Source organism: Atta cephalotes (assembly GCF_000143395.1).
Source record: "Atta cephalotes unplaced genomic scaffold scaffold00012, whole genome shotgun sequence".
Taxonomy (NCBI): domain Eukaryota; kingdom Metazoa; phylum Arthropoda; class Insecta; order Hymenoptera; family Formicidae; genus Atta; species Atta cephalotes.
The window spans coordinates 5443444-5469208 of record NW_012130076.1 but is presented as its reverse complement, the minus strand read 5'-3'; the positions used below and the strand labels follow the sequence as shown (position 1 = coordinate 5469208).

Genomic DNA, 25765 nt, shown 5'->3' with positions numbered 1-25765 from the left:
TATATATATATATATATATATATATATATATAGAAAAAAAAACGAGACCTGTTTCACATTAGACATAATTAGATCAATGTACATTTCAAACTACACGCACCTAATTTTGAAAAAACTATAATATTTTTTTCTATTTGATCACTATCTTTTTCTTACATACATTACGAATATCCTACGTATCTATTAATTTCAATGAATTCACTGTCTAAAGGGAGTAAATGGAAAAAATGAGAAATATTATGATGTACTAAGATCGTGCAGCTAAATACACATTGTCTTTTTTTTTACATCTATACAATTATGTACATGCACACAAGTTTCTTTTGTTGTATTATAAGTTTATACAAATCTAGTATTTCCTCTATTCGCTCATTGCATGCACATCTATCTATTATGAACCAGGTCTCAGCAATATCAACTATCTTTCTTATAGGAATTGCTATCTCTACGTTAAAATATCTGATGTAAAATTGTATGTATATCGAGCAGTCAGAGAATGTTGTTACGTAAATAAAAAGTCTAGTCCTAAGCCACGTCATCCTTGGTTGTCGTCCTCGACAAGTTCTAATTACTTAAAATTATCCAACGTATTTTTAAAAAAGCATTATATAGATGTATCACAGGTACTGTTACCAGATAGGGCCATTTTTGAAAGACTAGAAAGACTTCGTCTGGGACTACTACCTCCGAGAAAGCTGCTGCTAGACTCAGAGAATATTTTTCGGAAGCTAAAATAAAATTTTAAAATACTTCAGATACATGTTACACATAAATATGAAGAAACGAAAATAATAAACACATACAATTTACGAATTCCAGATTCAGAGGATTTTTTCCATGGTGCATCATCTGGTTCATAAGGAAGCGGCCCCTGCACGGGTGCATCTTTGTCATCCTCAGGACTGAAACAACATGAAATTATATGAATATTTTATATAATTTATATATTATTTATTATTCAATGACTTACATTTCAGGTTTTGGTCTATATAATTCTAATTCGTCTTCGAGATCCGAAACTCTTGCTTTCAATTCATTTCGCTCGTGTAAAATTTCTTTTAGTTCGGCAGTCGTGAATCTGGGCCTATCAGGATCATCCAAGTCATAAATTACTTTGTTCGTCAAATCAGGACAGCCTTGTAATTTACTCAAATCCTCATTTTCCTTCTTAGCCATGCCAAGCCTTCCTCGAAGATTTATAAGTTCCCGATTCTGATCCTGCAGTTGTGCTAAAAAGTCAGCTCTTTCTTCTACTAAACCTCGAGCTTGCATTTGCGCTTGTCGTTGTTTACGTTTCAATTCCCGTCCCAGTACGGTAAGTTTCTCCACTTGTGCACTCAACTATACAACACGTTGTATTATTATGTACAGCTTATAAAATCATATGAATTTTCATGTTAAAACATAATTTTAAAATTTTCTCTTTAAATCTTTAATAATTTTAAAGTACTTGGAAATATATTCCAAATATAATAGACATAAGATATGTATATTTATATTAAAAATATACATATCTTATGTCTATTAAAAAAAAAATCATCGAATTGTGCATATGTACATATAAATACCAATTTACATTTTCAATTTCTGTGGTTTTTTGTGACAATTCTCGATCTCTAGCACGGATCTGCTCTCGTTGTTTATCTATCATAGACCTCAAATGTTGTAGAACTGCTATATCAACCTCCTGACTAGCTGTGATAGCTAAAAATTAACGAAACAGATATTTCATTATTTTGTTTTTTTTTATACAATTTATACAATGTTCTGCCAAACGTATGTTTGTATGTTTAACAGAACTTTTTAATAATTATTGGATTAGTGACGGGTTAATTGGTGTTAGTACTTGTTTGTTTATTGCTGTACTGACTATCACTACGTGATTCATGTAGAGATTCGGCTAATCGTCTATTTTCTTCTTGTAATCTAGTAACCATTGCTACTAAATCACGTGATTCTTGTCTCCAGTGTTCTTCAATTTGTTCCAATTCCTAAAAGAATTAAAGTTGACAATACATAACTGTGTATCAAATATACGATCATGAATTACAAATCGTATTAAGATTGTTATATAAAAGTTAAACCATTAACTACCTTTTCAAATCGTTGCCTATCTTCAGCCTTTCCAATTTTATCGCTCTCAAGTTGAGAGATCTTAGCACTCAGCTCTTGCACCATAGTATTTTCACGCTCATTCTTAGTAGCAAGATTCTCAAGTAGCTCTAAAGCGTTTATTACCTTTGGCATTAAATTGGTTACCGACTCCACCCCAAACAGATCTATGAGCTTTTCGCATTCCTTCCCTATCTCCGATGCAATATCGTACACATCTACTACTGACACATCAGATGCAACAGAATATTCTTCCATTTTGCAAGTTGCGTTACCTCTCAGACAAAACGGCATGAATACAACTTTTTGCCGCAGCACGTTCTACGTGTAAATCTGCTCAATGTTATGAGAAGGAGGTCTCATAAAGATGTTTCGCCCGGAGATTATCGCCTTCCTACGTTTCTAATGTTTCTATACACTTGATTGTGCGATCTCCGGTGGGGAATCGTATACATACAAGACAAAGTTACAGATAATCACAGCCAAGCTACACGGAATATTCTGGTGCGTACGCCACAGATATATACGTGCCTGTAGTGTTTGTGATAAATAAATTGCGTGACTTAGGTGTGGCGTTAATTGTTAAAACGACAGAATCCGCAATCACGCATCGACGGACGTTCGCATTATGCACTCGTCGTTTCTTAGATCGAATATAAGCCCGAGAAGTGCAACGGACTCCGGTGATGTCATAGCAATTCTATCAAAACGTGTTTAAATTCCGGTCGCACACACAGAAGTTACGGCGGAGCAGATGATTGAGATTATTCACGATGTATATATATATATATATATATATATATATGTGTGTGCGCATGTATGCGATTCATCGCACAGCACCGAGCCTACAGCACCGAGAGGAACGCCTTCTCTCGGAGCAGCATGAAACGTATATATACAGGAATTATTTTTTCCTATCGACATTCTAATTTAGAGTATCTATTACACAATGATGCGAAACAATGATCGCGAAAAATGATAATATTTTTATTTTTTTTATATATAAATGTACTTTTATATATAATTATGCACATGCACACAGATACATAATAGCAAGAAAAGCTGATAAAATATAATAAGCTTAATTATTATACTCATTGCTGATGTATACAGAAAATAATGATTATAAAAAATTATAAAATTATAAAATATTATAAAAAATTTTTCATGATGAATATATACGTATAAACATACATAAACATGTAGAATCATATATGAAATATGTCCATATTCCTACAGCACAAAGTTACACAAAAGTTGCAGCAACACTGTTGCAATATTGTTGCAACGTTACATACAGCAATATTGCAAAGATTTTGCAGTGATACTGCAAATTTTATGTTGTATGGGTACATGTTCATACTCTCTTTCTTTTGTAAAATTATTTTTTAGTATAATAGAAATAATAATAATGTGAAAAAATAATAAGATATAATTTTCGCATTGTTCGTTTTAGAAAAAAACAAGTTTGGAAAAATATAAAAAAATTGTTCATACACAATTTATTATTATGCATAATTTTATATATAATTATACATAAGTAATTTTTTTATATTACTTTAAACTTGATTTTTTTCTAAAACAAATAATGTGAAAATTACTCTTTTAATTATTTTTCACATTACTATTATTATTTCTATTATACTTGTAAAAAGTAATGTTACAAAAGAAAGAAGAATATATGAACATGTATATGGACATATTTCATATATGATTATACATGTTTTTGAATATTTATATATACATACATTTTAATTTATACATATATTCATGCATGAAAAAAATTGCGATGGCCCAACAAACGAGAATGGATTAAAATGGATTGAAATTTTTTTCTAATTCCAAATGCGTTAAATAGCGAATATTTTTTTTTGGATTTAATTGGATTTAATTAAATTCAATTGGATGCAATTGAATTGAAAAGTTGCATTTCCAAAATTTTGAATTGAACAGTATTCACAATACACAGAAAAAGCTAATATTATTTTTAGATTGAAAGAGATATGCTCCATGCAATTCCTATAAATGAATAAAAATACATTCAGGATTGAAAAGCGTTCATTTTAACATTCGTGAATCAATATTTCTGAAAATCTGAATCCATTTCAATTCATTTCAATCCATTCTTATTTGCTGGGAATATTTTAACGATAGATTCTTAGAAAATATATGATATCTCAAAGTCTTAAGTTAAAAGAATTATAATTTCAGGTGGCAGAAAGTTGAAAAGTGCTCCGTATCATCGATATTGCATAGAAAGCACATTGGAATGTAAGGATCGTAACCATAGAAGTATATGTATTGTTGGATCGTTAGATATATCATATATATACTCTGGATAATTCTGCGAATAAAGAGATAAAATTGTCCAAGAGTCTAATGCCCGTTCTACTAATGTAGATTAACTTCTAGATTCAACTTACTCTTCATCTTTTTTTTATTCTTAAAATTAAAAAAAGATGAAGAGTTAATTGAACCGAGAATAAAGTTAAACTTGTTGATAGAAACGTATTAATAGAAACGAGCATCAGAGAGAGAAAGCATCATGAGCGAGCAAGAAGATATCACGATTTCAATAATTCGAATGGAGAAACTTTTGACGAGCCTTACTAATAGGATAAAGGAATCGGTAATTTTACAAAATTTATATTCGATTTAAATGAATGAATTTCTTTGTTTTCTTAACAAATATTAATTTTTTTCTTTTACGTTTTTCTATTTGAAAAAGTGTTCATTCTACTTCTCAAAATTTTTCTTATTTAATTATTATTTAATTTTTATTATTTAATATTTATTTCAGTAACTTCACTCGATTCCAAACTTTATATTTCGTGTATTGTATCACAAGCTTTTCAAACGCACTGATTGGCTGTTAGATAGAGAATTTCCGAAGTTTCAGTAATTTTAATCGGCGAGTCTGAAAAAGAATCACTTTTATCAATATGACAACGCATTAACTTCGCGCTAAAAATCTATGTTGCATTCATAAAATTAAAACAGTTTCAAAATTATTCATTCTATACAATTGAATATTGAATGATAAGTAAAAAATAATCTTGATCGAATCATTCTTTATTACTTAATAGATTGAAAAATGTGGAGTCGATGATTCGTCTTTGCTTCAAGAGATCATCGATCTCATCGAGCTCTTAAAAAAATTCGTTATATCCCACATGAAGAAAACTCCCAATGTAGAATCCATGCACGCTATCAATTTGCATGATTGCCGGACAAAAATAGCGGAAGTCTTGGCGGAACTCGAAGGTAAATTTAATGAAGAAAAATTCTATTGTTGTTAATATATATGTATTATTTCGGACACAGATTAAAGTATCAATTATTATGGCAGCTTTACAGGAGATGTCTGAAGAACAAAACTTGAGCTCTGAAATTTTTCTGAGAGATATTGTTATCTGTGTAAATGACGAGGAAGAAATAATGCAAAGCATCAAGGAAACGTCAGAAGTAGAGATACCAAAAGAAATGTACTGAGAAATGTATTATTTATTGAAATAAAATTCATTTCGCTTTGTTGTATTATAATTTCTTAACAAATTTTATTTATAGAGAGGAATCAATGCGGGAAATGATGAATGTAAGGGAACGAGAAGAAACACGAAGAAAAATACTACAGTCTGAAATAGATTCAGCAGAGCGTAGATTGCACAATATTACAGAATTCAATGCAACATCTGAGAAAAAGCTTTTTGATATATGGTAAATGTGGAACAATTTCCATAAAAAGATCAAAAGTTAGAGAATATTTGTTAGGAATATGAAATCTAGGAATATGAAAAAGTGATTGTTCAATTTTATTAATTTTATATTTCAGTGCAAACATTGAACAACAATATATTGCGCTTCTTGCTAAATATGATTGCGACATCGGTGCGTCTCATGCGTTAACAGAAGAATTATCAAAAAACAATGAAATTATTAAAGGGAAAATTAAAGAAATGGAGGTTTGTAATATATTAATCTTACATTTAATATATATTTAATATGTATAATTTTTCTGAACTGTCATTAATTTTTTTCATTAGGATCAGCTGGTCGTGCAACGAGAACTGTATATTCAATTCAAGAAGGAGCGAGAAATTGCACTAATGATAGCTTTCACTAAACAACTAGATTTGCTTAGGCGGAACCGAGCCGCTAAAATTATCCAAAGAACATGGAAAGCATATTTTGAGCGTATTTCTTTAAAAAAACGACGAAAAACAAAAAGAAAATAGACAAAAATTCATCAATTTTATGTTTGAACAAATAAATGATATTATCCTAATAGCACAGACCTTCAGATGCAGGATCTCCGTACATCCTTTGAACATCCAAATAACATCCCCAGAATACAGTGTGCTATTAAAGTAGTTCATCAATTTACGAACGAGAAAACAAAGCAATCAAAAATAATATTTTACGAATATGCTAAGATACATAATCTAAACTACTGTAATGGGAAAACTAGAAGGAAGGAGCAAGTGATATTACATTAGCATATTTTATTCACTGAGTTGACAAAGCATAGCTACTCCTCTTATAATCCAGTGTTCAGATGGCTTTTCCGTGGGCAATCGTATGGCTATGACGAAGTTCGTAGAGTGACCAGTAGTGGATAATACCCCACGGCGTTCGCTGGTTTTATATAATGGACAAACATACGATGGTCTTTCTTCGATATCTTGCTTCTTCATTGGTATCAGCCACAGCTGGAATTGGAATAGCGAAAAGATAAGTTTTGTCATTGATTTATGAATACATGTATATCTTTCTTGGGGAATAAATTTACTTACAAAAGGTACATTATCGTAAAGTACTTTGGGAAAGCTCTCCTCTATACACATTTTCTTTATATCAAATCTTGCACCGTCCAAAAATAACCCATAAATGTAAACGCCATCCTCGGGCTTAATCGTGAAGACAGTTTCTTTCAGGATTACGAAATCAAATGTAAGAAGGTCTATAGGGATCTGATACTTCCGCGCGTAATTTTGCAGTGTTCCAGTTAGAAACGCTTGCGTAAAATAAAATCCAGACAACCAGAATGTAATGGGTGGTCCCTCCTCATACCATTGCTGTAAAATAAATTCATGTTTCAAAATAGTTCAAGATCATTAACTTAAAAAGAACAAAACGCTAATATACAGATAATTACTTGTAAAAATGTTAAACGTTGTAGAAAATCATTGATATAACTGCCCAAAGGTTTTAAGGAGGGGTAAGAATTTATTTTCCACAAAAGAGGTAACTTACTCATCAAGATTGCTCCATAAATATCTTCAAGCTCAAAAGACATTATAATCAAACCTGCGGTATTGCGATATTAATATAATTTCTAAGGTGCCGTTAATTTTTTTATTCAATTTTTATCATAATACTTTTATATATACATATAAATAATATAAAAGATTGATAGTTTAAGTTAATTAATAATATTTCACATGTATGAATTTTTTTTAAACTGATATATACCTTTAATAGCTTTTTGTACATTAATAAGACTATTTCTGATACAGCTTAATAATTTGTTAAACCTATCCATCTCTTGCACTAACACAGTGTTCATGCTTTGACTGTATAGTGTAGGATATTTAATAAGTGCTGCAATGAGATCATAATCCTTTGGAAGCTTATCCAAGATATCTGCCGCGACACCATAAACTATATCATCATCAGAAGTTTGCCTCAAACCGGATTTAACAGCTTCCTAGGAGAAAAGATAATAAAATGTTTCATTATCTTTACTCGAGTCGTTTAGTCCATTTAGCTTAAGATTCCACCTCAAGCTCAGAGAGAATCAAATCAAGATTAATTTAAAATTACGTGCGCATGATGTAAGTAATCTCAAATCGTGATCGTAATCTCAAAAAGCGATATATAACATACCTCATTAATTTTCCAAAGATCCTGAGATCGAGCAAGAAAAAAAAGTAATTATAAAAAATACATCTTTAATACTTTTGATTATTGATTATATAAATGATATTATATAATGATATTGATTATATAAAATTTATTAGCGATTAGTATAAATTAAAATTCTATTATTTTTTATGATAATATCATGATTACATACCGTTCGATCCTGAATAAAGTTTGATAAAATAAAAAAAATAATTATAATACATACGATACATAATATAATTATTTTCACTAAAAATTAGATAAAAATTACCTGAGTGAGCAATAATGAAGAGAATAATAGATCTGTCTCTCGCTGATCTTTAAGTATATCGGCATTTTCATTCATGCCAAATACACTTGGTTCTGTAATTATCGGAAGTTTTCTAATGTATGCGACATATGCTTCGTATTCTTTAACAATCGGACAATAATAAATAGTAGACAATACGTCAAAGTAATATATTTCATCAGTCAATAGTTTCCTAAATAAAGACATAAGTAATAATTTCTTAATTGATTAAAATTACACAATTCGTTAATACTCACGGACAATAGAATTTTGATAGAATAGTATTCAGTGTTCTACGATCCCACTCGTCTGTAACTCTACCTCCATAGTTGCATTCACCCGTGAGGTACATCAAAGCATCAAACTGCACGTCCTTGTAATCGTCCAAAAACATCTTCAATTGCAAAGCGCTGATCCTCAGATCTGTCTCATTAAATTCGTATGGAATGTTCCAGCCAATCGGGCCAAATTTCCGTCTCTCTTGTACGATAGCATGGAAGAAGCACAACGAGTACAGTAGTTTTTTAAAGTATTCGCTTTGAATGCAGCCTTCGAAGAACTCTATATTACTGATTGGATCACTTTTGTAGGATCTTAAAATATTGGCCCTGAGTCCTTTGGGCGGTTCATTCGTAATCTTGATACCGTTCTGAAGGACCGATATAGGAAAATGTTCTGCCGGATAACTGGTTAACCATAGTCGGAAGTCAGGATGAATCGAATCGGGTGTCAGACCCTCGCATATTTTTTCTAAAGTCGGCATCCAGCTCTTGGCCAGGTGACAATTTTGCAATACTACCCAATTACCATTCCACACACCGTCTCTTATTAATTTCTCCGCTATAGGTCCTTGACCTGAGACAATGACACGATTAGTTTTATACGAAATTTTCATACAGTAAATACTTACCTTGGCCAAGAGACAGAGAGAAAAGACGGTTAGCACCATAGCCTTGCTCATCGGCAAATGTCAACAAGGTTTGCGCCGGATCGGCACCGGGAGTTAAGACGAATATCAATGGAATACTACAGTTGGAATCCGCAAAAGAAGATACTAAGTCGAAAGGTGGTGCTTCTACGTATTGCGGACCCATTTGTTCTACAATACGAATAATTGAAGTAATCAATGATGTCTGTTTAATTCATTTGATTGATACTCGCTTGTAACATGTCTTTTACCTTCCACGAGCATTTGCACCGCTGGGATAATTTTATCGGGACGGATACAACGCAAAATTAATAATCGTTCGAATAAATTTAATTTGTCATATGGCGCTGGGAAAGTTTCTTTCTGCGGTTCTCTCGAGTCGAATATCTTCTTCCAATTGTCAATTGCGTTGGAGAATGAATCTTTGATGCCCTATGGAATTGACAAATATAATCTATAAATATCGATTTTCTAATCGATTATACAAAAATTTACTTCGAATCCTTTAATAGTATCCAATCTGCATAGTTCATCCCAATATTTTACGAGCAGCCACTCGGTAGGATTAGGATATGGGTTTTCCAAACCTATTCCACCAGTTAATAAAAATAACCATTGGCTTGCGGCTTCTGGTGTAATGCCAGTCTCACGCAGATTGAAAACGAGAAGTAGCGTGAATAATAATTTATCCTTAGCAAATAAAGATCTGCAGATATTGACGTAAAGGGAATATGTGAAGTATTTGGTCAAGTCTCTCAGACGTTGTTTAATATTATCGGTCGGCTCGGTATGATCGATAGCCATATTGAAAAGATTCACAAACCACAGCAATGAATATTGATACATTGGATCTATGTTAGCTAGAGATACTGTGAAAAAATTAATTCAGTTAAAACATTTAATTTAAAGACTTTTCTTGATATTATTGATGTTGCACTATTTATTTACCTATTGTGAAGAAAAGTAAAGTCGAATAAGCCGCGATAGGTTGATACTGCAATCTCGCAGCATCGATCGATTTTTCCGTGACTTCCGTGGCCGCTTGCTTTACCTGAATGTCATCGCTCAAATTTTTAGACATCATTAAAATGTCAATAGCTTCTTCGTCTTCTAAAATGTTACCTTTTGCCACGGAAAGTATTTCCAAGATTTTATCTTCTGTCTCTTTCAACATCCTATCATAAAGTAAAAAATTATATAAGTAAATCGTGTAAAATAGAAAGAGTATAAAGTATATTAAAGAATATACTTTTTGTTTTCAGCACTCTGCACGATTAAAATATTTTTTTCTGATTCCAAATCGGGTCTTTCCCTCGCAACTACAATCCCAAGCAACTGATCTTCTAGACCGCTCGGTGTTATCATAAAATTCAGCAGAGTTACTCTTACAGCTATTTCCGGCAGATAATGAGGATTTCTTAATTTTGTCGTAATATAAAGCCTGTATCAATATGATTAATATATTATGTAGAAAAATATCTCAAGTTTTTAAATTATATTTTCTTCTCTCTAAATCAATGACTATGACGAAACAATTTACAAAAACAAAATTATTTCTAATAAAATAAAATTAGTAATCGTTTTGCTATCCATATATTGCCATATAATAAGCAATAAAATTTGTTAATAAAAATATATTGCATCAATGAGCTTTTGTTAATATAAAATTAAAAATGCAGCAGTTTGTATACATATAATTCAAGAATACCTAAAATTAGTGTTATATTCTATTACAGCATCGCCTAGTTTTATGCACCATGCACCAGCATGCCTGAATGTCTGTTTAAGAAGTATCGGTTCAAGAATGGCATCTAACTCTTCTTCTATGTTTTCTATCAACACTGGTTGTCCAAATTGTAGCGCATTTTCTAAAATCCTGACATAATCAAGTTGATTTAATCGAATAATGCTTATATTATTTTTCTTTTCCATGTTTCTTATCCATTTATTAGCTTGGCCTTGTGGATCTATCATCAACGGCCATCTTCTGGCATTTCTAAAAAAATACTAGCATTACGTAACATTATATGTTACTGAGATTACATTTACTTACGTAACGATAATTCCATTGTCGATGGAAAATACATCGGCAGGCAATCCGGCGATGTTCCATGATCTGATCAAAACTGGATCGCCAAGTACATCGCGCAGATAGAAATTGTAACTGCAAATTACTTGCCTATCCGTGCACAATTGTACCCATTCGTTTATCTGCTGCACGCGAAACGGCATAGTGAATGGACCTAAGTAAGCCACTACACCGGAAGCAATTAGCACATCTCCCGTTAGCCGATAATATCTACAGAAAGTAGAAAAAATCAAATTAATGTGAATTTACCATAATACATTCACAATAATTAAAAGAAAATTTGCAATAATTATAAATAAAGATCCATTTCAACAAGTTCTTACTTATCGCCTAGATCCTTAGCAGTTTGGGACCATCGTGCATATTCTCCGCCTAATCCTCCGATGAGATCTTCGGCTCGCTTCAATTTCATCTCACAATCCGCCACCTGATCTAACATTATTTGAAACTCCGTCTTCTTTTTGTTTAAAGCTTCTTGAAGATCCAACAATTTTTTCTAATAGTAGATTTTTAAAATTTGTTAAATATTAAATTCATATATAAATGTACTATTATTTTTTCATATATAAATGTACTATTACTTTTTTAGAAATTGAATTTGATTATCATTTTGTATTACTTTTGTTGATGTTCGCAATACGTACCTGTACTTGACGCAATTGTTCTCTCTTCATATTTAATTTTTCTATAGCACTATGATATACAGCTTCAGCTTGCGCAAGGGCTCGTCTCTTAGGAGCGACGATTTTTGCGATTATATCGTACTCGGACATTGCAATGACCCAACGGCATAATCCTTCGCAAGCCGTTGACACCTTTTTGACTTTCTCCGGATCAAAGTCCGGATTGGTCAGATACTCTTTCCGTATTGTTTCGATTACTTTATCCGGTATGTTATCCTTATCAAACTGAAGTAGCGAGTCTAAAAATTTAACATCGCTGAGCATTCTTAAGGCGGGCTTCCAGAAATCTTCAATTTGTATACCCTCCTTTGTCAGTACTTTCTCTGGCTTTATTTGCTATAATAATTCATTGAAATTGCAACAATGTATAAGTAATAAAATAAAAAATCTGAATCATTATTATGCCAGATTTTTTGCGAATAGCAATATACTGTTCATTGCACAATTGTCTTGTACCTTAAGGACGCAAACACTTTCCACGATAAGCCTCACACCATAAGGCGGATGCTTCATTGCTTTCACTATTGCAATATCTGCCAATGTTAATGTATCTAACGCTGCTTGGGCTCGATTTAAGATAGGCATAGCTGCAGCTAAATCAGCATCACAATCAGCTCTTATCACAGCTGCTTCATTCGCGACTATCTATATGATAATAACTTATATAGGAGTATAGTTTCGTTAAACTTGTGTTTCATGTTTAATGTCAATAATATATTATTGTTCTAACAATATAATGTATTAATATTTAATTTTTCATTAAAATATTAAATAATATATAATAATAAAATAAAATATTGTATTATATTGTTAGCACAAAATAATATGTCAGTAATCAAATAGGGATTCTATGATCTTACTTCAGCCGCAGCTTCGTCGATTTTGACTACTTTCTCAAACTCAGTGACTTCCTGACTTTCTTTCTCAATGGCTATCAACATTCCCTGGATTTCCTGCGTAGCTGCAATCAATTTTGGTTGCAATAGCTTCAATATATTCTGCATCTCTGTTACTTGATGTTGTGTGCTATCCAATTGTCCTAATCCACCTTCATATCGAGTCTTAGTGTGCAGCACTTCTCTGTAACATTATAAAAAATTAAACGGAAAATTATGAAGCTTAACGAAGTTTACTTACCCACGCTTTTTATCGAGTAAAGTCTGAAAAGTCTTGATCATTTCGAGATAAGATGTAGGCGTCACATAATTGCGTCTATTCAAACGAATTAAGAATTCGTCACTTAAATTTTGAGTGGATACATGAAAAAATTGACACATATCAATACCGACACTTCTTTCGTGATCAGTAAGTTCAACAGGAGCCAAGAATTTCGTCGCGACAGCAGACAACGCATCTTTAGGCCATGGCTTAAACGCGATGATATTAAGGATATAACATTATTTTTTTTTTAAACAACACTGATTTTATTTTAATACCTGAAGCCAATCTATGGTGCAACAATTAACTAAAGCCGGAAATTTCCTAATTCGATTTCTAAAAGCGTCACCGATAGGAGACATAGTGACAACAATATGTAATTGATCACGACAGATTTGTATGAATAGATTAAAAAGCGCCGCAGGGCTACCATCTGTTTGTAATGTTTCTTCTCGTTGTCGATCAATTATTCTCATCTTCTCGCATATTTCGGCCTTCTCATCAGCCGCGAATATATTAGGCACCTAAATAAAGATCAAAATTGAATTTTTTTCACGTTGTTAAATGTTTTTTAACGAGCAAAAAGATATACATAAACAAAATAACGAATAAAGATAAATAATAAAGATAAATAATAAAGATAAATAATAAATCGATATGTTATTTACTTCTCCTGAATTAAGCATATTGCTGATATCTTCCAAGAAGGTCTCTTCTTTAATCTGCGTATCGCTGAAGAGAAAAGTCGAATGCAATTCGGTAGCAGTGACTTTCCTCAAAATAATTTTAATATCCTCGTGCCATTCATGCTGGCCATATTGTTGTGTAAGTTCAACTTGAAACACGTCGTAGTCGCAAATGTGTGACGCCAATCTGGTTAAAGATTGCCTTCCAGATCCACCGACTCCAACGAGGAGAGCATGACTTCGTGGTTGCTTAATGATACGAGCTATCCTCGATAGATGTTCGATTGCGAATCTTCATATTAGAATATAGCATAATAGAAAGATATAGCATAAGATTGAATGTTAACTACAAATATTACATTTATCAAATATAAAACAGATTTACCGGAACAACACTAGATTCATAGGCTTCCTTGTCATTGAATTATACTCAGAAACATATGTTTCCACGATCTCTCGTAATTGTTCTAAATCGCTAACTTCTTGATACAAACGAACGTCTACCTTAGCATCGACAAAATCGCAATATATCAAATTTCGTAATTCATTTATGGTGATCTACAGAAAACGTAAAAATGTGAAAAGTCAAAGCACAATTTTCTTTTTTAACTTTTCTAGCTAATGGAAGAATAAAATTTTACTTTTTTATATCCTGTGGAAGTAGATCTTCGAAGAGATTGTCTAACGAGACTTCCATACGTTTCTTCAGTGTTACACTTATTTGCTGTATCAGCCAATTGACATCAGTTTCGTCAACGGAACGATCTCCAAATACACGAAGTATCTCGTGAACCCATAATCGTTTCATATTTGATAGTGCAGGCATAGTTTCTGGAACTGATAAAAGCACTCCCTGCGTAATAATTGCAATTAATGAAGAAATTTTCTCGAAAATATTAGTAATAATAAATTGAATAATAAAACAATGTTAGATAACCTGAATAACTCTGGAAAAATCTCGAAGATTAAACATGTAATGACATTTCGCAGGTGTCGGTAGCAGACTGAGCAAGCTCTCTTTATATATATCTAGCGTTGCTAAAACAATTTGATCAATGCATGGATCAAATTCTTTACTAAAACCCCTACAATATGCAAAAAAATATATACTACATTCATTATAGATTTTCATAAAATAAGATATTTACTCGGAATAAATTTAAAATATACTTTGTGAATATTTTTATAAATCTTAAATATTTTTTAATTTATAGACCTTGTATCGAGATGCCACAGAACAATCTTACTAAATATTGCAATCATAACGTCATCCTGGAATTCAGATATTGCCAAAACGAAAAAGTGTCGTTTGAATCGCGGCGTAACATCTTTGCCTACGATTGGCGGAGACATAGCACACATTAATTGGATCTCAATCAATTTTATTAACGTTGCTTCTCTTCTATCATACCTGCCAATAAGAAATTAATAAAAATTACGAATATTTTATTAAAATGAAATTTAACACTATTTAAGCAATATTCAAATATGTAATAACTTTATTATAAAATTATAAATTAAAATTAAAAAATCAGATAATGTCAATAAAGTAAACGTTCCAGAAGTGACCAGACATATACTTATATCCGGACATTTATACAAAACTGTATTTGTTTATATTATTATTAATCTCAAATGTTATTTAAAATAATCTTTATATATCTATAATTAGATTATAATATTGTATTATAAGAAAAATTTATTTAATAATAATAAATCTTGTGTAAGTGTTCAGATATAGGTACATATCCGGTCACTGGGATATTTATCTTAAGTGACAAACACTTCAGGATTTACCATTGCCAGTGATCCAACCATTGCCGTAATAATTCTATGGGCGGTTGTGCCCCAAACATCTCTTTCAGTGGCATTGAAACGTCATCGACGAAGACAATCCATCGTTTCCCTATAGGAGCCCCATAAACGCCCTTTCGCCTGCGATCTAATTTACTCATAATAATATCTTGCGTCTGGTTAGCAGTGGTTTGCGCGGAAAAATTAATCAGCAACGGCTTATTCACTTCAGCATTGTTCTTCTTCAATAGGAAGTCGATTATGTATACCGACTTTCCGGTGCCTGTTGGACCTACAAAGAGTACCGGCTTCTCATGTTGTACCAACATCTGAAAGAGTGCCGTGTACCGTATTGTTTCTATGGTTGGCACAATTATTTGATTGACAGGGATGTCACGGGGAATCGGGGGCGCCAGTAATAGCTCGTCCGACCATAATTTCCACTTTCCTTTGCCCTAATGAAAAAAGAATAACACAAATTTAGCAAGAAATTTAGCGAAATAAAACATCTTCTTAAAAGATAAAAATATTTTTTATCTAGATATCAAAATTAAATAAATAAATTTTTGCAAGTTTACCTCTTTAATAAATCTGTAATCAAATACCAGATTATGCTTTGGCATAATAAATATATAGGGTTTTAAAGGTGGTAGAACCGGTTCTTGTAACTGATATGTGTCCATTAACATCCGAGGAAATTCTTTCTCCAAAAGCCCATGAAATAAAATACTAAATGATTCTTTATACTTGGCTTCCAAAGTGCCGCCCATTGCCCAGATGCACGAAAAGAAAAACGAACCCTATATAAATATTTATAAAATTAATTCATTATGACTTACAACATTTTATTAACTATTTGATTATCTGATCCCGACTTCTAGCTGTGCTCGAAGATCAAGTTCGCTTAAATATTGTACTATTTCTTCATTATAATAGTCATCCATGAAACAATCCATGAGATAAGTAATAGATCGTAAAAGGTTTGAATCGGGCATCGGACATATTTCCTGCGAAGTAATAAATACAAGTGTATGAACAATACTTATAATACGTAATTTTATTTTTATCAAAAATAAATCTTCTACCTTTACGTTGCATCGGCGTAATAGATGAAAAAGAGGTTTACAAAACCTGAGGAATAGTGATTCGTACAGAAAGACTCGTAGCCATTCATCTATCACTTCTGGCAATTTGGCTATCCAAGAATTTAATATAGGCTCCCATCCTAATGCATCAGGCTCCATATAAATCATTCCTGTTTTGAACAATTCGTTGATCATCTAATTCCAGATTTCAAGCTTGCTTATTATCAAAAGATCCCATTAAAGATCCAATTTACCGCAACGAGATACCGTGGCCGGTGAAGCAACTGCTAGATCTAATGGCTCGAATATCAAGTTAGTCGTCGGCGCTAATTGAATGATCTCTCCGCTCATCAAACACAACTTTTTGTTGTCGTCAAGAACAGTATTCATACTTTCTATCCATACCGCGTCTATTGGACCATCAAAGACTAACCACTTTCGATTGTCGTTTAACGAAGTTGCAAAAGCTCGATAGCTAATAGCCAGAATACCGTCGTACCATTCGTGAGACGCTGGATCGAATTGCCCATACAATTGTCCAAGAGTTATTGCCTTTGGATTGATCACCGTTATCTCTACTTTGCGTTCGTTTATCCAATTCTATTTAAAATTAACATTAAATTTAATCATTTGATTTAATCATTATAAACTGCTATCATTTTTTGATGTGTTGGAACTGAAGTAATACTTAATGTGTTAGGAACATTTACATTTTCTTCGCAAATTTCGAGTGCGTCTGCCAGCATTCTGTAGGCCGTAGTCTTGCCACCGAAGGAATATCCGACGATCATAAATCCATGTCTGACTAACATCATTTCGTATATTTGCTGAATTTTCTCTAGAAACGCAGGAACGCACTGGATATTTGCAGCGGCGCATGCTTTATGTGCGGATGTATTTAAGTACACATAGTTCGGTTCAGGAAGTTGCACGTTTGGAAAAAGATCCGAGATAATACCCTAAAATGATATATTCTTGATGATTTATTCCCTTTCTTTGAGCATGTGTAATGTATATAGACACACGTGAAACAACGGTATATCTTCATTAAGAAACTTGGGCAAATTCACATCCTTTATACTACGCAAGATTAAAATGTCCTCGTTTTCTTCTGGATATTTCAATTTCAAATGTCCTGCCGCTATTAGGACAGTCTTTACTGCTCGCATACCGTAATCATAATGTTTCTGGCTAGACAGTTGCTCTGAGCATAATTTATAAGCCATAACTATTTTAACAGACAAAGGTCTCGCGTTGTAAAATCCATATGAATACAAAATGTTTTCTGCTATTAAAGCGTAATCCGGTACCTATTAAATATTTTTAAAAATACAATATAATTGTAAAAGAAAATAAAGCATATTTTTTTCAAAACGCAGATTTAATCTCACCATCATAGCCACTGGTCGAAATAAAGCTTTCAAATTATCTGGCAATTCCGTTCTGCCAGCGTATCCCGGATTCATTGTGGTGAATATCGCGCAGGTACGATCAAGTGTTAACTCTGTTTCCTCGAATATTAACATCTTCTTCCCTGCCTGTATAGCTCGTTGAATAGTTAATATTAGCTGCGCCACTACTGATAAGACTTCTAGATCAATGCGGTTGAATTCATCGAAACAAGACCATGCACCTGTACAGGCTAATCCCTGTTGAATTATTTAATACATATTTAGAATAAGAAATAATTTTTTATAATTTATAAAAACGACAGATTATTTTTGATGCTTATATTACTCAAACAAAAAAAATTTTTTTAAATTTCAGCTTGATAAAAAACAGAACGTCCCATTTTAATCAATTCAATTAATTATCTATGAAATTATTGATGATGAAACATTTTTTGTATATCAATAATTTCGGAAAAAATTAATTGAATTGATTAAAATGGGACATTCTGTATAATTGTTTTTGTGTATCTGTAAGCTGTTAAATTAAATGTTTCCAGTTTGTACTTTGAAAAATTTTCCTAGAGCGATATAGTCTAGCCCTTCCGAGCAATTGAATACGACACATTGCTTGGCAACTGCCTTTGCCAGATCTTTGGTAGTTTCAGTTTTTCCTGTCCCAGCAGGTCCTTCCGGAGCGCCGCCGAGATGCTGGTTGAGAGCACCGAACAAGGTACGATAGCATCGATCAGTGAGTGGTGTGATCACTAATCGTGACGTATTGCCCAAGTATTCATATGCATAGATTAGCTCAGAATTTATCATCATTATATACAAGTTGTCGTCCTATAGAACAAAAGTATATATTTTCATACTGGCGACACTGAATATATATTATACGATAACAAATGTAAATGTAAATTATAAATAAACTGAAAAGAATGACTGCGTATTTAAATATACTCACTATCCAATAATATCTCAGTTGACAAAGCCACTTAAAATCTGTGATTTGATTTACATTTTGCTCGCATAATTGCACCAGCACATCACGACTGTGAACATCTAATGTTACTACAGCTTCTGCAAATAAAAATAAGAAGAAAAGAGTAATTTCTGAATCGTAATAACTGGGATACTTAATTCTTGCCAAACAAAATACTGACCTAAAGTCGTTCGATTCTGCGATGATAATTTACCGCGAACGAGCTTGACAATTTCATTAAGTTCGTATGTGCACGTTTCTATATAATCTCTTAAATTTTTGGAATTCTTCGAAAGCTTATCAGTAATATCTGCCGTCCAGTATAGTTTACTAACACAGAGAACAGTCTGCCCCGGCCATTCCAGGGCCCATTGGCTTCTAGCTTTAGTCGGAAAGGCATTTTTAGCTCGTATCACCTGAAGAAAAAAATCGAATCAATATATTTAATGATTTAATGTAAGATTTTCTTGTTCTATTTCAATTAACCTGAGCCCTGACGCTTTTTTTCATATCCTTTTCAAGTTCAAGGAGCCATTTTTCCACTTGTCCTCGCGCAATAGTCGTATCGATTATATCCTCGAAAATAATCATCTCCTCTTCAGATGACATCATAGCTATGGCCTCCATGACTTCGGTAAAGCTCAATTTTTCAATACCCTCGAAACACTTTTTCAAATGTGGTTGCACTCTATAATTAAAATAAACAATTACGAATTGAATATATATAATAATCTGCATAATAAGGCATATATACCGCGTGGGATCTTTTGTCTCAGATAAAATTTCTAGAAGTTCATCGTTAGACAGAAAGAAAAATCGCGGAAAGAAGAGTCTCTTTTTCTCTAGATAAGCGGCAAGTCCTTTCTGCACTAATTCAAGCAAAGTAGTACATTTTTTCAAGCGATCCAGCATCTTGTCGATATCAACAACGATCATAACTGCTGGAGCAATCGCGACGATTGCCATAAGTTCTCTCCAGATCTATTTTACACATCATTTAAATTTGAATTTATTATAAATTTATATATATGTATATTTTGCATATAACGAGGTAATTTACATTATGAATAATTACGAACTTTATCTACGGCGGTAAATCGTCGACTTTCTTCTGGCATCTGTTGCTGTATATCGGGCGATGAGAAGATTGGTTCAAGATACATCCACGTTGCTTGAACTTCGAGCCAATAATCCAAAATATCTTGTAACAAAAGTAACTTGGCTTCCCATTCTCTGATAAAATAATAAGATAATAGCATAGAATGATAAATGATCATGAACTTTATTTGACAATTAAAGTAGTAATTAAACTAAAGGAAATTAAATCTTTCTCTCCCCCCCCCCTCCTCTCTCTCTTTCTCTCTTTCTCTCTTTCTCTGTATAAAACAGTTATACAAATTTTGTAAACCTACAGAGTTTCTTTTTCAAATGGCTTTATGTAAAGAGAATTCTTCATCGTTTGGGCTTTTGTTAGATGATCGTCGAGCAATAGCTGTATCTCTTCTACACTGGCAATAACATATGTACCAGTTTCACGATAAAGATTGACAGTAAAAGCGATATCCGTCCAATCCGAATACATTTTGAATAAAGCCCTCTCCAAATTACCCTCTTTAGTAGCCGACTCAGATATTATATCAAATTTCACGACATAATCGCCTAGACCGTAGTCGAGAATCTACGGATAAATACGATTATGATCAGTAGCCAATGACAAACTAGTTAGGTTCGCTTTTACCTTGGCCAACGTCATGTATTGATCGACTTTTATCGGAAACCCAACAATTTCCGAAATCTGTTCCCAATGGCGACTTTTCAGAGTAGGATTCCCGAGAGTCAATATCACCGGTATATGCTCTTTAAAATCTTCGATTTTTATTCTTACGATTTCTGCTAACTTTTTCACTGCAGGTTCTTGAAAAGTTTTTTCCAACTTGTATAATAAACGATATGCATTGACCGTTTCAGATTCAATTATTTCGGGATCATATGAGCCTATCATAGCTTCAGTCCAATTTTCATAATTAGTTAAAAATTCACAGGCAATGTCATAGAATTTTTTGTAGGGTGCCAACTTATCAGCTATCTAATTACCAATAAAAATAATATTATTCCTTCCGCATAAAAAATAACATGAGATAAAAAATATAGATATAAAACGCCGAATTTTTTATATTTTAAAACTATAAAAGCTTTGACCTTATGATTAATTTCTATATATTTCTATAATTTATTTGTATCACTAGATTGCTTCAAAATATATGTGCTGATAAATATGAATCAATAAAATTCTATCTTTTTGTATTACCTTTTTTCTTAAGGGATACTTTGACATTTCCCATCCGAATAACTTTTCTTCATCGTTGAATTTTAAAATTAAATCTATAGCAGCAATCAATTTTTGATCGAGACTCGTAGCTTTCTTTTTGTATCGTTGTATCTCCTCAACGTTGCCCCAATATTGCAACTCGTTGCAATATTTCGCATAAATCTGAAGATCCTGTTCAAATTTCTCGATTCTGGCTTTAAGTGTTGCTTGATATTCGCCCGTTTTACTTGCAACTATTTCTCGATGTTTTTCGAAAATTTCAGGTATTGTGTGATACCTGAATATATGAGAATTCAATTATTTACATTATTCAAAATTTCTAGATGTAATTAAACTTTTTTTCCTTTATATGTAATTATGTCATAAGTGAAACAATTCTTTTATATATAATCATAAAACAAATTTTATTGCAAATTAAATTAATATAATTAAAATACGCTTACCAATGAAAAACAAAATTATTGTTCTTTAATTCAACAGGTGTTAAATGGTGATAATCTGATAAAAATATTATATATTTCATTACTTCTCGTAATCGAGTTTCTAATTCAAAAACAGTCTCCGTTTCAGATTTATGTATAAAAGCCTGCAATTTTATAAGTTCTGACGTATTTGGCGGTATACTTAACGCTCGATCTGCGATGTTTTGATAAATATCTCCTATACTAATAATTAAAAATTATTAGATGATAAATTATTGTCATAATTTTTAGTCGTTAAATCAAATTTGCGAAAAACGTACATTCGAACTTTTTGTTGATAATCAGCGATCATTCTTGAAATTAATTCACCTTTGAGATGAGCAGCTGTAGAAGCGAGATGTCCTATAATATAATGTCTGCGAACATTAAAGAGATCAGTAAAAGATGTCCAATAAAATTCTAGTGGAATATTCTTGCTCAATCGATCATAATAATCAACAAGTTCACAATATTGCTGATACGGATTAGATGGTTGGGTCTTTAGAAAGTCTCGAATGTAATTGATGTCCTTATTATTTATTAAGCTCATATATTTATCGAACTCATGCAACTGCATTTCCGGATCAGTTTTATATTGTTCAATTAAATTTGATATGACGTTCGTATGTTGCTCAAGAAGGTCTGAAGAAATCATTGGCTGCGAAAGCAGGTAGAAATTTAATAATTATATTTAATAATTATAATATAACTTTATTAATAATTTTTAATCATTATATTGATAATGATCAAATAATTATTGGAAATGATACTTTTGGTAATTATTTAATAATTTTATTTAAACATTATATGATATTTTTAACTCATTCATTATTATGTGTGTACCTTGAGCAATTCAACGGAACTACTATCCGGATAAATCCATTTGAGTTTTACTTCCGCTCGTGGTAATATTGTTACAGCATCATAAAGAGAATTTAGCAACATTGAAAGGCCGTTTGCAAATGCTTTGAATGTAGGCTCAAAAACGATAGATGTATTTCGTACCACAACGTTTATATTAAAGCCACAATTTGTATACTGCTTAAAATAATTTTATTTAGTGTATTGGATCGAAATATGCATTAAAAATAAATTTTTAATCCGGCACTAATCTAAAAATTATACTTACACCAACGTCCTTGAGATAATTAATATAGTCTTCCATCGAACGTAAGCACAAATTTCGTAGTTGATCTTCCATGACGTAGGCAAGACAATTAAAGAATCTATTATATTGCGGATTATTTACAGATGGTAGAGTTCCTTTCTTCGAAGCCTATTGATGTAGAGATTTTGATAATAGGTACGAATTAATATCTATAAGAAGTGTTTCTACCGTTTAAGGCTTAAGTAAGTAACAGCGAATTTCTTACTATAAGTAAAATATTGCAGATCCTTGGCAACCATCGTTTGAGAAGATCGTCGCTCGTATCTTTAAGAAGTCTTAAGAATTCATAATCAAATTTTGAAAGATCGTACGATTGTCTGTACGATGTCAGCTCTCGTATGTCTATTTGTCTGGCCTTTCTATGAATTACGAGATTATACTGGACCAAAAATCATTTCATGTATAACAATATTCTGATGCTATATGCCATTTCAGTTTACTAACCCATATTCACGATACCAGTAATCTAAAGTTTTGCGTATGCACGGGTGATACAGCATAATCGATCTCTTCTCCAATTTTGCTCTTCTTTGTTTATATTTAATACAGTACTCCGGCGACAATTCGGTGATTTCTCGGGAGAGCAACGGCTGCAATGTGTAATCGGAATGTGTAATCGCAAAAAGCAATCGAGTGTAAAGACCAGCGACCGTATAGGATTATTGACAAAAGGGCATGTTGAACCCAACATCAGGCATTCAAAATTTTTACTGCCCGTGAAATAATACTTTCTCATATACCTATATCATTGTAGACATTTGGAGAGTAGTGTCTCGGCACTAAGATAAACGCAGTGACGTCATAGCGCGAGACCAGCAATGCTTCTTTATGCGATAATACTTACCGGAGCAAAGAGCGCCTCCTCGAAGGGTTCCTGCAGCACAAAGTCAACGATAGATTTTTTCATGTTCGTAACATAGTCACTTTGTAATTCTCTAATCATTTGATTGAAGCATTTGTTGTATTTCTTCTGCCATTCAGCGGACACCATGCTCGTTATCTTCTTTAACGTGTCAGAATCTAAGGTACCTGCATGAGTGGCGTCAACTTCATGAAGAAGGTAGTAGTAATACCTTAAGAGATTCTTGTCTTCTTCCGTAAGCCAAATGTCATCAATATCGATGTCGTTCAAAGTTGCTGTTGTTTGTCCGCAAACGTTATCATCTAAAATCATACATTCCTTTGCATAGTCACTACAAATTTCTATCTTGTCTTCGCGACATATTTCGTTGTATCTCATCGGTCCTTTGATCTTCCTGATCAGATGCATTCGAAATTCAGATCTCTTCTGACATAGTGACATATAATAATCATCTTTGGAAGATATTTTTTGCTTTTTCTTTAGTGCCATGGTGCTGCTTTAAATTTATTTAATAATTTTTTTTGACAAAATTTGATATATATTTTATACAGAAAATAGAAATACGTAATCAAGCATTATAACGTATTTATAATGTTATTTGCAAGAAACAAACAATATTTTATCAACTGCTAGTAGCTTACCTTTTTGAAGACGAAGCTTCACATTTTTGTGGCAAATTGAAAATCTCCGGTTCATCTTTAATATATTTTTTTAAACGATCATATGTCTTCCGATGCACGTGATAACTTTTAGAAAGCTTAGTATTTGGGCAATACATGTGGGAAGTGGATTTTATCCAATCGCAATGTTTTTTACGAGATTTCCTAACGAATGATGAATTTCCTAACTCCTCGCTTTGCTTTGTCAATTCTGTGCATGATTCCGATTTATAAATGTCAATTCCTTCATCGCTTTTATCTTGCTCTATAATTTCTTCCTTTCTTTGACTTCTATCTTTTTCTTGTTCACAACTCAGGTTCTCCATCGTGTAATTCCAAACTTTTACTTTCTTTTTATCAGAATTGTCCCACTAATGTAAATTTTAGACATTAAGTGTGTACGTGATTTGAACAGAAAATCATAAAAAAAAATCACTCAACCTCTTCCTTTACAGTACAACTTACCATTTTACTCGCTTTATAAGGGTTACGTTACCATAGCAGTCACAATAACATGTTACGTCAATCCATGTCAATCGTACATACATAAATTCATATTTGCTTGTATTCAGAATGTTCTTTTATCGATAAATACATTTTTATACCTGAAATTCTATAGTATACATGAACTAATACTAAATATAATATTAACATCGTAAAAGTGCATTCTGAATATAATTCGATATCTTTATTGTTAATTGTTGTTGATATAAAAATTGTTAACATATAATAATGCAATACGCATTAATAATGCAAAAAATAATTGAAAACAAGCATTGTGCAAAAACATAAAATTTATTTTGGGAAATACACATTTAATAAAGAAATGAAGGCTGAAGGATGTAAAAAAAATGATAGATGTCTATTCCTTTTAACATAAATATTTATTGTGTATTTATATATGTGACATTGTTTTCAGAATAATACTTTCATAAGTATAGTGAATATCTGTCGATAATACGTATAATCTGATAGTTTGATATCTATCAATGGCCGCTAGCTTGCGACTTTGCGGCACCGAAGATATGAAGATAACGATGCAATATAATACATTTCCTTTATATATCGAAGATTTCGCAAAATATAAAGTTTATCGCGATATTAAATTTTATATATTTGTATTTATATAACGTTATATATAATATATATATATATATATATATATATATATATATATATATATAT

At 32.2% G+C, this 25765-nt stretch overlaps 3 protein-coding genes across 3 annotated transcripts; 1 reads left to right on the top strand and 2 right to left on the bottom strand.

The window, feature by feature from the left end:
* Positions 1–604: 604 nt before the first annotated feature.
* On the bottom strand, positions 605–2406 carry LOC105617301 (RILP-like protein homolog). Its single transcript, XM_012198867.1, has 6 exons — positions 2095–2406; positions 1847–1991; positions 1577–1704; positions 971–1341; positions 804–902; positions 605–728 (listed from the first exon to the last, which is right to left on the bottom strand). Exons 1-6 carry the CDS (start codon positions 2404–2406, stop codon positions 605–607), a joined length of 1179 nt encoding a protein of 392 aa, XP_012054257.1.
* Positions 2407–4657: 2251 nt separating this feature from the next.
* Positions 4658–6347, top strand: LOC105617300 (IQ domain-containing protein D-like). Its single transcript, XM_012198866.1, has 6 exons — positions 4658–4741; positions 5199–5376; positions 5462–5597; positions 5680–5829; positions 5945–6074; positions 6156–6347. The coding sequence occupies exons 1-6, from the start codon at positions 4658–4660 to the stop codon at positions 6345–6347; spliced, it is 870 nt and encodes a 289-aa protein (XP_012054256.1).
* A 267-nt stretch (positions 6348–6614) lies between these two features.
* Positions 6615–24906, bottom strand: LOC105617370 (dynein heavy chain 7, axonemal-like). The gene is given in 49 exon segments (XM_012198930.1): positions 6615–6821; positions 6906–7187; positions 7268–7419; positions 7585–7819; positions 8288–8498; positions 8563–9160; positions 9216–9404; positions 9485–9665; positions 9729–10102; positions 10182–10408; positions 10483–10674; positions 10942–11229; positions 11287–11532; positions 11646–11818; positions 11967–12341; positions 12462–12650; positions 12866–13085; positions 13143–13372; positions 13442–13687; positions 13832–14141; positions 14235–14407; positions 14469–14702; positions 14787–14934; positions 15066–15260; positions 15647–16098; positions 16222–16443; positions 16519–16650; positions 16729–16898; positions 16983–17328; positions 17439–17687; positions 17754–18038; positions 18120–18377; positions 18684–18962; positions 19084–19199; positions 19283–19517; positions 19588–19789; positions 19856–20082; positions 20181–20334; positions 20514–20779; positions 20840–21187; positions 21410–21707; positions 21874–22095; positions 22173–22549; positions 22735–22929; positions 23021–23167; positions 23265–23418; positions 23504–23649; positions 23904–24315; positions 24563–24906. Coding segments are annotated over 49 exon segments (12111 nt in total).
* Positions 24907–25765: the final 859 nt, after the last annotated feature.